Source organism: Drosophila erecta, unplaced genomic scaffold, assembly GCF_003286155.1.
Source record: "Drosophila erecta strain 14021-0224.00,06,07 unplaced genomic scaffold, DereRS2 tig00000126-arrow-pilon, whole genome shotgun sequence".
NCBI classification, from domain to species: Eukaryota; Metazoa; Arthropoda; class Insecta; order Diptera; family Drosophilidae; genus Drosophila; species Drosophila erecta.
The window spans coordinates 1,287,725-1,300,217 of record NW_020825209.1 but is presented as its reverse complement, the minus strand read 5'-3'; the positions used below and the strand labels follow the sequence as shown (position 1 = coordinate 1,300,217).

Here is a 12,493-nt window from a genome sequence, read left to right as displayed (position 1 = left end):
ATTATTCTTGAGCATTAATTCCTTCCAGCATTCATTTCGACCCACAGTCAAGTCGTCCCTTTCTCATTTTTGTTTTCTTGCCAGTCTGGTCTTGCATTTCAGGCGTGTTTGGCTACGTGAGAAACTCGAGACTGGGTTTTCGAGCTGGGACCTGTTGCAGAATCCTCCGACAGTTCGCAGCCCGCGGCTAGCGGGCCAGGAAAATGCAGTTCAGGGTTGCAAATGGATGTCGATGGAGTGGGTGGTGGCAAGAACGCTGCCCGGGAAATGTGCAAGAGATGCGTGGGCGGGGCGGGGGCGTGGGCGGGGGCGGCGGTACGCACCGCAAATTATGCCAAGAAACTTGTTAAACTTATTAAAACGAAACCTCAGCGCTAAGTTGCCAAGTGCAAATACACATGCTGAGACACTGAGATTCTTGGTGGGGGCATGGCACGCCCACTACTTATTTCTGGATGAAAATCAGGCTGAGCGAGGCGGAGGGAGGCGGGTGAGGGGGAAAAACGGCTGGGCGAACAAAATGCCAGCGAGCGGTAAACAAGTGGGCGGGTAGCATTACATGTGTGTAGGCGTGGCCAGGGAATGATTTATGCGTTGGCGTATGCATTATATGTACATACAAACGCCTTATGTATGCACATATGCATGTGTGTATGCAGACATATGAACGTGCGTATGTATGTACATATGTATGTACTAAGCATGTGTGACAATTAAAAGCGACGGCTGAGGGAGAGAACAAGCGACAAGTTGCGGCTTGGCAGCTTCATTGCAGCTGGAGCTATCATTTACTTTGTAGTCACAACAACAACGGCAACAACAACAACAGGAGCAGAAGCAGCAGCGGCAATAACAACAATTCAACTGGCAGCAACAACATTCTTGTTGCACAACAAAACCAACAAGAGGAAGAACACCAACAATTACACCAACGCTTTCAACAACAACTTGTACACCAACGACTGCAGCAGAAGGCGACAACAACAGTTGCAACAATGGCTTTAAGAAGAACTACAACAGCAACAACAACCAGCTACAACAACCACCTGCAAATACAATTGAAGGCAACGAAGTTTTTGAAGCGAACTTTTCCGCAAGTTAAAATCTCAGTCATGTCGTAAATATCGAAGTAGACACTCAAAGAACAACGCTCACCCACCGTGTTTTGGTGGTCCTGAAACCCCCTCCTCCTCCTCCTCACACACCCCCCTCCCCATCAGAAGCCGCCAAGCCTGTCAGGATTCTTCAACTTGAGTTTTATGAGGGAACCAAACAAAATAGACTGAAAACAAAGCGAAATGAGACAGATGAGAGGAGATGCCAAGATTCGTCGTATTTCTCTGGCTCTTTCTGCTCATTTAGCCCCACCCCCTCTCTATATCACTTTCTCTCTCTCTCTCTCTCTCTGTCTCTGTCTTTCCCTTTCTAACGCTCTCTCTCTCTCTTTCTAGCCGAAGTTCATTTGCAGCGCAAGGAGTAAGAACAAGAAGAATAATTAGCCATGAGATAAAAGTCAAGGGGGAATTTAATGAAACTCCTTAGCAAGTAAACGAATGAAATCTGAGAGCGATCTGTGAAGACAGCGAACGAGGAAAATTATACAACTGAAATCGTTCTGAATCAGATGGTTTATAAATAGAAAATCAACTGAAAGCACAGGTTACTCTGCCATCGATATGCATATTGCAAATTAAGCAACAGGTTATGCACATCTTAGGAAAAGACACAAAATAAGTATTGTTGTCATAAGCAAATTATGCAAGTCTTCAAAGCCAAAACACTAATTTTCTAATGCCTGACGGCTAAAAGCAAACTTCTTTCTAATGATTTAACCCGAAATTAATTTTCTTTGGCTCGGGGCATTTCTCTCGTTTTTGGACAGCCAAGAAGTTGGCCAAAGTTTGTGGTCCACCGAAAATGTGTCGCAAATTTTCGTAAAAAAAAAAAATAATAAGAAAAAGAGAAAGAGAGAGAGAGAGAGAGAGAGAGAAAACTTAAAATTTGAAATTGAATGGCAATCAGGGGTGCAAACTTGAAACAATTTATCATTCAGATCGGTTTTCGGGGGGCCAGTATCTTCGTGCTCCCTTGGCCCAAAATAGCATTACGCATACGCCACGTGATCCGGCCCTCGTCACGTGCCCGGCCGCAAAAAGATTTGTTGCGCAATGTGGTCGCTCCACTCGGATCCAGTGCACTCCACTTGCCACATCCACTTGCCACATCCGCATCCACTTGCTGCACTCCATCCTATTCCATCCTGGTCTTTGTTTTGCTGCAAGTGTTGCAAATAATTGCCAGACGAAATGAATGTCCACGTCCAGACAGAAGCGGCGTGGGCAGTACCCAAAGGCAGTAGCAGGAGCGGAGTCAAGTGGCCGGGCATTAAGTTGCACAAGAGCAGGTCCACACTGCCCGAAAATGCGATTAGTTCTTGAATTTTCTTATGGGAACGGGAACTATGTAGCTCTATTCACCTATTTCAAACGGAGAATCAACTGAAAAATCAACTAAATACATATAGATTATGTGCTCATTAATTTCGCATTAGACGGCCCATTTGTTTACAGTGCAGCCAAAGGCGTTGCGGCAGATGTCGTTGTGTTTGTTGACTTTTAATGCCGTCTGGTCTCGCTTTTCCGCTTCCGGCTACACTCGCATTACGTAAAAACCGCTGGTGGATTCGGCGAAGAGTGCCAGGAATCGATGTCATCGCTGACTGTCGCCACATTCATTAATCAACCCGAAGGGTCAGCGGTCGCGAGGAGGGTCGGCAGCAAGAGGTCAGGGGAGCGATCTGAGACAGCTGGGTGTCATCAGCTAGCCAATGGCAAACAAATGAATGCTGGACATTGATGGTGACAGCTTCGTGTTTATATAATTACAAAACCCCAAAAGCCAAAAACTTTGATTCCGCAAGAAGTTGATGACATTAATGATTTGGTTGGTAAGCATTCCATTCGTTCCATTTCCTTCCTGCTTTCCCTGTAATTAATACACTGGGACCCTGTTGAAATGCGAAAAGTAAATGTACTCGTACGCCCCATTCACCTGGCTAAGCAAACGGAAATTTCAATCACGCCCTTTAACCTTTTGCGAAGCAAACTCCCTTGCAATTGCAAACTGCACAAAAATAATGACAGGCACTGTATGCATTTTTGCCACTCATTTTTGGATTTTTCGGCCCCCAAACTTGCGTGTCTCACGAAACGAATCTCTTGCCCCCAAAAACTAAAGGAGCCGAGGATATGGGCATAAAGGACGAGGAAGGAAAAGCGAAATCCAGTAAAGTGAAAATTTTGTGGAACGGAAAATCGGGGAGGGGGACAAAACACAACCTGGCCAGATTGAACATTGAGTCGAGCGAAACGCAGGAATGTGGAATGCCTTCATAGACTCCAATTAAAAGTGTGATGCCCTCTTCGGGTTTTTGCTTCAAATGAAATTAGAATCATTAAAGCACTGGCGTCATCGTTTAGGTCCAGACATTAAAATTTAACAACATCTGAATGGCTTAAATATTAATTTATAATATATAATACAACTCCTGTATCCCTGTGATATTTGCTTTCATTTCAAGAGACTTGGTTTTCTTCTGCTTAACCCATTAATATTAGTATATAAGTTAGCAATTCTTTTACAAAATTTTAAATTGATTTGCATTTTGGAGCCACTCATGCTCGAGTTGGGCAGCCAACGAAAATTGGTGAAAAACCATACAACTCATTGTATTTAAATAGTGGCACCCATTCCCTTTTTGTCTGGCCATTAGGCGTAACAAATTTTCACAGGCGCAGGAAAAAGGAAAATATAAGGGGGAAAACAGAAGGAAACACGACAGAAGCCGACAGAAAAAGTTGAAGTTGAAGCCCGAACGGCTAAAGGTTCAAAGGGGTGGGGGGTGTGGTGGTTTCAGGAAAGTGTGGAAAAACTAAAGTTTGCACTAAACATCCGGCAGGAAAAACGAGGAAAATGCCGCTGACGTTGGCAGGCACTTTCATGAAATTAAACACAAAAACCTGCTGATCGTGCGCCGCGTTCCTCAATAATAGAAAAATACTCAACAGCAGTTTACAACGTTGCGGTGATGTACGAGTCGGGATTGCAGTCGGTAAGTTCGACAAAAGGCCCCGCAAAATGTTTAAGCACGCACAGTCAGTTAGTCAGGGACTTAAATTGCTTAAATTGCCAAAAAGTTGGCGCCCCTTATAATAAACTGTATTCTTTACAATCAAAGTTTGCCTTGGGTTGTTCAATCAGAAATGCGAACTTTTAAAGATCCCAATTGTGTGGATTTTAATACCACTTTGTTATGTTTACATGTATATTATATATATTATACATGTGATCAAATATAGTCCTCATATATCATTTAAACAGCAATATATCTTTACAATATATTTGCATGCGATTATTGTTTGGTATTTCGTCTTGTTGTTCGTTGATTTGTTGGCCATATTTATGTCTCTCTGCTGCCTCTCAGCGTTTTCGGGTTTGTGTTCTTTGGGGTTCAAGGCCAAACGACGAGGCTAATGGGAGCGCCGCACCTTTTTTTACACAGCGAGTGTGTGTGTTTCTGTGTGTGTGGCAAGTTGCTAAATGGCACTGACACTTGACCCCCACACCACGCACACACTTATAAATATTTATACTTGTGTGCCTCGTGCTTGTGCGAGTGTGTGGCACTGTCCTTCAGCTCATAATCCTTTTTTATTGCAAATGACCACGCCAAGGAGGCGCCGTGGTCGGGGGCGTGGCACTTTGGTCAGCTCATAAGGCTCATCAACAAGTTCATTTTACGGTCAATTCATTAAAAAAGAAAATAAAGCAAAAAACAATGGAACGGGCCAAACGAGTTTTTTTTTTTCACTTTTTCTATGTTTTCTCTCCTCATTATAGCCTCTATGCATAAAGGGTATGCAAAATGATGCCAGGACTTGCTAGCATTTAGACAACGACAATGTTCAATAAGTTGTAACCATTGTGAACCAGAGAACTTAACATCACTAGAATCCATTATTGGTAGTAGAAATTTTTGGTGAATAAATCGAATTGAAATTGGCAAAGTACAGGGAATCCTTAGACTCCATCACTTGGCATTCAATGCAACATCCTGTGTGTGTTTTTTTCTGCGTTTTATTACAATATTTAGTTGGCTCAGAGGTGTGGCACATGTGTGTGCTGACCCTCATTTGCTGACATTTAGTGGCAGTTTTCAGCAACGATGTCAACGCTTCTTGGTTTGTTGGTGGGTGCGTTGCTATTTTTTTTTCCAGTGTGCTGGCGTGTGTGTGCCTCATGCTAAACATGTAAGCCAACCCCTTCACCTGATAACTTTTTTCTAGCTTTTCTGTTTTTTTTTTTTCTCTACTTTGGCTTTAGCATTATTGTTTTTTTTTTGTTATTTATTTAATTTTCGCCTTTTTGGCTTGGCTTTAATTTTATGATTATTGTTTTTTCCCCACTGACGCGCCCACCTTTTGGGCCCGTCTTTTGTTCATTTCTTAAGTGGCGCTTTATAATGTTGACAGTTTTATTGGGGCGCAAAATGTGTTGGTCATTTCGCCTTTGTTTAGTTATTGCCTCTAAGCCCCCAAGTTGCCAAAAAAGCAACATTTTTCAAAGGTATGACAGATACACAAGGGTGTTTAGCTTGGGGTTTCTGGTCCGATTTGGTCCGTTTTTTTGCGGCCAAGCCTGGCATGTTTGTTTGTTGAGCAATAAATAGTTCAGGACTTAAATTCCCTCATTTGGCAAATAACAGATTTCATGGCATACTTTCGGGTCAATTTGGTTGGCTAACAAGATTAGCAATAGTGTTGGATCAGATCCGTTTGAAGTGGTCATCAAAGAGGTATAATTTATGCAACCCATAGCTCCTCCAAATTGTTTATCATTATACTACAAACCTGTCATGAGTATTTTTGGCTAAAAGTATAAGCATTTTCGACTTGTATAGCTTTTTTTTTAAACTAATTTAATTGAAAACATGATTTGTCTTCTTGGCAATTTATATTTTAAAGCCATTTTTTTTTCTAACCTTAGTGCTGCAATAAGAATTAAATCATACAATTTCCCCGCCTGCAAAGAACTTCTTCCCGAGCAGATTGTTCGCAATGACAAAGTTTCCGCATTAGCAAACAGAAACTGTGGCATAATTTGGGTGCTTCATTACCCACCTTGCCAAAATCTGTGATGTCAAGCCCGATTTTCTCAGCTCTTTATTGTTGTTCTTGCCTGTTCTTTTTTTTATATTTGGTTGTATGATTTTGCGGCTCATTTGGTTTTATTAAAATTATCACGTTTTTCACGCTTATCAAACGCTCGCATGCCGTGATTGTAGCTCATCGCTCTCCTGTATTCAGTATCCTGTATTCAGTATCCTGCATCATCCTCCCCACAGGCTGAGAAGGAAGAAGTTTAGAACGCCCCCCGCCCCCAGCTTTTATCCCAAAACACAGACATCATCCCTTATGTGAGCCTTTACTTTTATGCTAATTTCCAAAACCGAAATGAATAAATGTCTTTTCGGGTCTGAAACGCCGCGGTGCCTTTTTCGTTTGCTTTTATTATTGTTATGGAAATTTTTATAGTTTCCCCATCATTTAGTTGCCCACACACAGAAGGGCGAACAATGTCTAAACGCTTTTTCAATTCAAAAGTTGCCCAACATTTTTTGCATGGCGGCAACCTTTTTGTGTGCGGCCAAAGTTGAACATTTATTTTAAATACTCACAGCTGTGTGCAAGACAATAGCATTTATTGCTTGCTTTTCAAGAGGCAAACAAAAAGTGCGTTTATAGTAGGAACTTATCTACGATAATAAAACGAGATAACCGCATTTAAAACCTTATTCAATATATTTACTTATATCATTTGCTAACAAAGTATTGATTACTTATATAATTGAATAACAAATGCTTTATTACTTGCTTTGCTCACAATATAATTGCTTGTATAAAATAAATATATATTGATAATTATATTTAATTGGATTAGGAAACATAAAAATTCGTTCTGGAGAAACATGAACTTTTCTTATTATTATGCGCTGGGGTGTACGGTCCATGGGAGAACACCCGTCCCAATTTTGTTATCATTTGTTCTAACAGAATTGTATGCAATAAATAAAAATTACACGTTCAACAATTTCTATCTGGGCGCTGTGATCTGCTTTCAACAATGGCCACGGCCAGTAGGGTTGCCACCCTCGCTCCGAACCTCTTCTTTTGCCGCCCGCCCTTTGCGGCCTTCTAATTGGATATGTTCGACGTTCGACGTTCGTCTTTGACTTTGGCTTTTGACTTGACTCTGGCTTTCCTGGCCAGACAGAACGGGCAAATTCCTTTCGAGGATAACCCAAGGATGGTGAAGGAAGGGGAAAGAAAAATGTCGCTGGCAACTCCTTTTTTCTTGTGTTGCTGCAACCCTGCCGGGGCAATCAGAACTTATGTTTACCCCAATTAAGGTGAACACGAGACCGTTTTTGCGATCCAATGAGTTAGAAACAAGATAAAGGACCCAAAGCCCGGACAATAAGCCCAGTATCTGGGCTATCCGGGGTCGCAGTGCCCATTCCCGTTCCTTGGGAACCCACGTTTCAGGATCCAGGGCCCAAACCCTGTTCCTGCTCCTTGTTACACCGAAACAAATGCACCTGTAACTTTTTGGGCACAGCTTTCTTATGTGCATGCCATTTGTCGCTATAATATCGAAGCGACTAATGGATTGCGATTTTACGCTCTTGCGATTTTACGCTCCCTAATTCCCTAATTACTTTCAAGACACAAATGTCGGTGAAAAGTTTGGTGCAGTGCATGTTCTCCGCCTGCTGCCATGCATGTTTATGTGCTCTCGTCCTTCTCACAACAATGCCTCTGGATCGGAGAGAGACGGCGATAAAGGGGTTCGACATGGACGGCGGCAAAAAGGGGAGGAAGGGCTTGAAGGAGCAGCTCTGAATGCCGGAGCAATGATTAAAAATTGTGCAAGCGTGTGGCGGCCACATCGGCGACGTCGATTGCGGTTCAACTTTCAGTCGCAAAACTGTGGCAGCTCTTCAAGGGGGCCGGGTCGATGGGTGATTGCTGTGGAAGGGGTTGATTAGGAGGCTCCAAAGCCCCAAAGCCCATGACCAGCGCACACAGAAAAACGCAGCGAGAGGCTCAGGCGGGTCGCAAAATCCAAAAACCAAAGTCGTTCGCTTTTATTGTCATTTGTATGCGTGCTGTGTGAAAAGGAAGCAGGGACGGCGCCCGAATCGGGCTAGTAGCCAAGGGGGGTTTAGGCGCGCTAAGCCTGCCACTTGAGATGGCAGCGTGAGGAAGCCACAGGCGAAGGCGCCGAGGGCGCAGCCAAAGTGCACCTAAAATTACGCAATTGGAACAATAAAATACATGATATTTTAAGTGATTTTCATTATCAGCCAAATGAAGACACATACATGATGCAGCAGTGGCAAGTAGTATTGAAAAGATGAAAACTAGTACGTTTATATGGGGTTTCCAGATCTCGCATGTACTTATACATTTGATCTTCATGTTTACATAATGTTCCAAGCTGCTGTTGGCTAAGCTAGAAGTAGCAACTTCAAGACCCACCCTCGTGATTCACGCACGCGGCGAATCGCTTGAGACCTTAACCCTTTCCTAACGGCCGGCCGATAGCTTGCAGTGCTTCTGCCTCAAAATACTCATTAGCCATAACGACCGCTCCGCAGGGGGATTGAATATCCGGGTGGAGGGAGATGGTGGGGATACAGGAGACGGGACGCAGGACATGCCGGCTGTGTCGATGTCCATGTCTATCTATTGTCAGCCATCAGCCACGCATGCAGCGCCAGGATCAAAGGAGGAAGGAGCCAAAAGCTGATGTTCTGGTTCCTCTGTTTGGTTTTCGGCTGGACGTTGCCGTGCCATTCCCACTACCCAGTACACTGAGAAAATGCCGTTGGCAAAGCCAAGCATGTGCTTTAAACGCAGCTTATCATGCAGAATCAACAAGCTGACGGAAATTTCTCACCGTGCATTTGGGAACTGGAGACGTGGGCCTATCTGCGCCTTTCCACTATTTACACTTGGCTCATTTTATCTAGTTCGATTGGCAATTTATCTGGAAACCCTTTGTCTGTGCTTACCTTTATAATTGGAGAGGCAGCATATCGGTTTTTGAATCTTAATTTCTGTGAGGGCAGCAAAAGTTAACCGAGCACATGCTGCACAGCGACGAATCGCAACAAATGGGAATGCTGTCAGGCCTGAAATCCTTTTATAATGACAAAAGGTTTCCACCTCTAAGCGGATTACAGCAACAGCAAACGCAACAGAAGCACTTCGAGCTTTAGACTCGAGGAGCAAGTAGTGCCCACCACGCCCTGAGGCGTCAGGGAGGAGAAATGGGGCCACAGAGAGCATTTCTAATTAATTGGGGCTGCAGCAGCTATGAGGAATTGAATCTTGAATCGAACGAACTTATATATTTGGTCAGAAGCGCTGCAATACATTTGGTAAATACATTTGTGTAAATGGAATGTGTAGTTTTTTTCTCAATATTCGTCATTCATTATGAAAATAAGAAAATTTCGTGACGATACATGTGCCCCTTTTTTTTTTCTTCTGTGTGGTGTGGGTGTGTGGTGGGGCTGTGTGGTGTGTGGGTGTATGGTGTTGGTGTGTGAGTGTGCGTGCGAGTGTGTGGCCAAAAGCTGCCTACACAAAATGTAGAGCGCTTCTGATCTTCGTTCTGATGCCATCGGATTTATAGGTCCAAGCTCTCACTATCGCTGAGATCCTCGGATTCGGCAAATGGGGCCGTGTTTCTGGGCAGAAGGAAGCGCACCTGAGGAGCTTGGGCGGTGGGAAAAGTGTGTTGGGTGACTATACCAATGCCAGTGCCATCTCCAGTGGCTTCTCCAGTGGCAAAGCCCATGGCCAAGTCCTGAGAGCCCATGGCAAAGTCCTGAGAGCCCATGGCCAAGTCCTGGGACCAATCGAAGCCACCACCACTGGCAGCGGCCTCCGGATCATGCTGACCGTTGGACGAATGCAAGAAGATCAAGTGACTGGCAATATGAGCGATGCGAATCGGATGCGATAATGGCACAGCTGCGCACACCGGGCAAATAACAACAGTGCGCGACAAGCGATGCTGTTCCTTACAGTGCTCCTTCAGGTCTTCGACAGACAGACCCATTTCGCCGCACACGGGGCACGTGAAGCTATCGGCGCACAAGGTCGGAATCGGCTCCCCGGCGAAGTGCAGCTCAAGGGCGGCACGATCCATTAGGCACTGGAGCGGATGGGTGAGATCGTGCAGCCCGTTTGAGACACCATTCTCCTTGCAGGTGGAGCAAAGGTCATAGTCGTGGCACCGCAGGCACTTGTAGCGATAGTGGACCAGCCTGCTGTTGCCGCAGCCATCGCAGTGCACATCCATGTGGGCCGACACTTGAGCGTCGTGGCCGCCAAGGGTCGTCGATGGGTTATCCTGCCGGAATTCAACCAAATTCATATCTATACATAGGTATCGCTCACATATAACCATTCACTTACAGAATCAAATAGACAGTATATTCTCATTGTTGAATAATATGTTGAATGTAAAAATGGAAGACTTCAAAAGTTATTCAGGCGCCGGCGACTGTGATGTGACTAAACAGAATTCTTCCGATTACGATGACGATAAACATAAGTCGACACTACTTACATACTTTATGTTAAAAGTAAAATGGAACACTGGCCAGTGTAAAATGACTCAAAAAAATACTTTCGAATACGATTCCTGTTTTATCAGAGTTGTTTTTTTTTGTGATAAACATGCGCCGAGACTAGCACGTGCAATGTTGAATATGCTGAATATGTATGTTCAAAGAGTAAAAAAAACACTTCAATAACTATTTACACAAAGGCGACTGAGATGTGACTAAAAAAATACTTTTGTTTACGATAACGATAAGCATGACAGTGTTGGAAAAGCAATTGCGCAAGCACGTGCTTTTAAATTGAAGAAACTATGCAAACATTGTTGTTGCCCAGTGTTGACCATCCAAGACTTCAGCCGATTCGAGTCAGATATTATGTTTAGGCCCAAATCCACGCCCCCAACTCCTTGAAATGCCGCCTGTTGGCTCGTTTTGGTTTCGTTTGTTCGCGCTTTGTACATAAATTTCATGCAAATTGACTAATTAATTTTTGCGCAATGGATTCTTATCGCATGCACTGGCCAATATATTTGATATTTGCATAATGCATGTGTGTGTGTTGGCTGGCTGAGCGTTTTTTTTTTAGGTGAGTTCAGGTGATGGGCCTAAGGCCAGCCCACGCACTTGCATTCGCCCCCAGGCTGATACACTGAAAACTATTCTTTTATATGGGTATGTACCAAAAATAAATCTATCCGCGGGCGGGATGCTATTTTATGGCCAAGTTATTTAAGACACTCAACTCCAAGAATATCTAACAACTTCAGATAACTCTTTTTTCTAGCATTTTCTTGTTGTTACCAAAGTTTTGTTTGCAGTTTAGCCGCTGTGGTGCGGTAAAAACAACAACCATTTTAATGACGCATATTAAGCATAACCACACAACTAAACGGAGAGCAAAAGGGGGTACACTGCGGGAAATTGGTGGGGCGTGGGGCGTGGGGAGTGTGGGGTGCACAGTATATGTTCGTATGTGCGGGGAAAATGCACAATGCTTCCGTGTTTTTCCCGCAGGACAGCGGCTGCCTTTAAGCCTGCCAAATATGCTGATTGCAGCAATAATGATGATTATGTTTGCGCGGCCTGCATGCGCGGCTCGAATTTGTTGGCCACAGCGGAAGGAAGTCGAAAGCATTGACAATGCCAGCGACACGGAACATGGCCAAAAGGGGGTTCGGCTTAAGGGCGGCGCAGGCAGGGGCGCCCCAGAGGGGGGCGGGGCAGGGCAGGGCAAGTGCAGCCACAATGCCAACGACAATGACGAGCTGCAAAGGCATTTAAGGACTTGCAAATGGCACTGCTCCTGCTCCCGCTCCCGCTCCTGCCACTTGACTACTCGACTGACTGACAAACTGACTAACTGACATCCAACAAATGCGAAAAAGAAACATCTAGCGGGTTGGTAAGCGGCAGCTTATGGAAATATCCCAAGACCGAAGGGCCCAGCTCGTTGAGGGATATACTCTTTCCAAATCACTACATGTTATATTACTATCTGAATTGTGCTACACTAATTTTGATACATTCCAGCATGGTGATCGTTTATTCACTGAACTACTCTTCAATCGGGTTATCTACTTTATGGTAACTGTGTAATAACGAAAATGCATGCTCTTATTTCGATAATATATTTTAAATAATTTTTAGGCTTAAATGGAAAGTCAAACAACCCCACTAATTGAAGGGCATACACTGTGCAACAAAATTATTGCGTTGCGTGCATAAACTTTCTGCAGGGCCTGCATATGCGGAACGCAGTTAGTTTTGCCCAACGCTTTTCCATGCTTTTCCACG

At 44.1% G+C, this 12,493-nt stretch overlaps 1 protein-coding gene across 1 annotated transcript; it reads right to left on the bottom strand.

The window, feature by feature from the left end:
• Positions 1-9,669: 9,669 nt before the first annotated feature.
• LOC6550683 (E3 ubiquitin-protein ligase KCMF1) lies at positions 9,670-10,631 on the bottom strand. Its single transcript, XM_001976725.3, has 2 exons — positions 10,551-10,631; positions 9,670-10,485 (listed from the first exon to the last, which is right to left on the bottom strand). Exons 1-2 carry the CDS (start codon positions 10,575-10,577, stop codon positions 9,757-9,759), a joined length of 756 nt encoding a protein of 251 aa, XP_001976761.3. The 5' UTR covers positions 10,578-10,631; the 3' UTR covers positions 9,670-9,756.
• Between the last annotated feature and the right edge of the window lie 1,862 nt (positions 10,632-12,493).

Bases quoted from the DNA above. Each gene is read 5' to 3' on its own strand.
- LOC6550683 (XM_001976725.3), bottom strand. From the start codon at position 10,577: ATGAGAATATACTGTCTATTTGATTCT. The intron at 10,486-10,550 runs GTAAGTGAATGG...GAATTCCGGCAG, and splicing joins TATACTGTCTATTTGATTCT to GATAACCCATCGACGACCCT.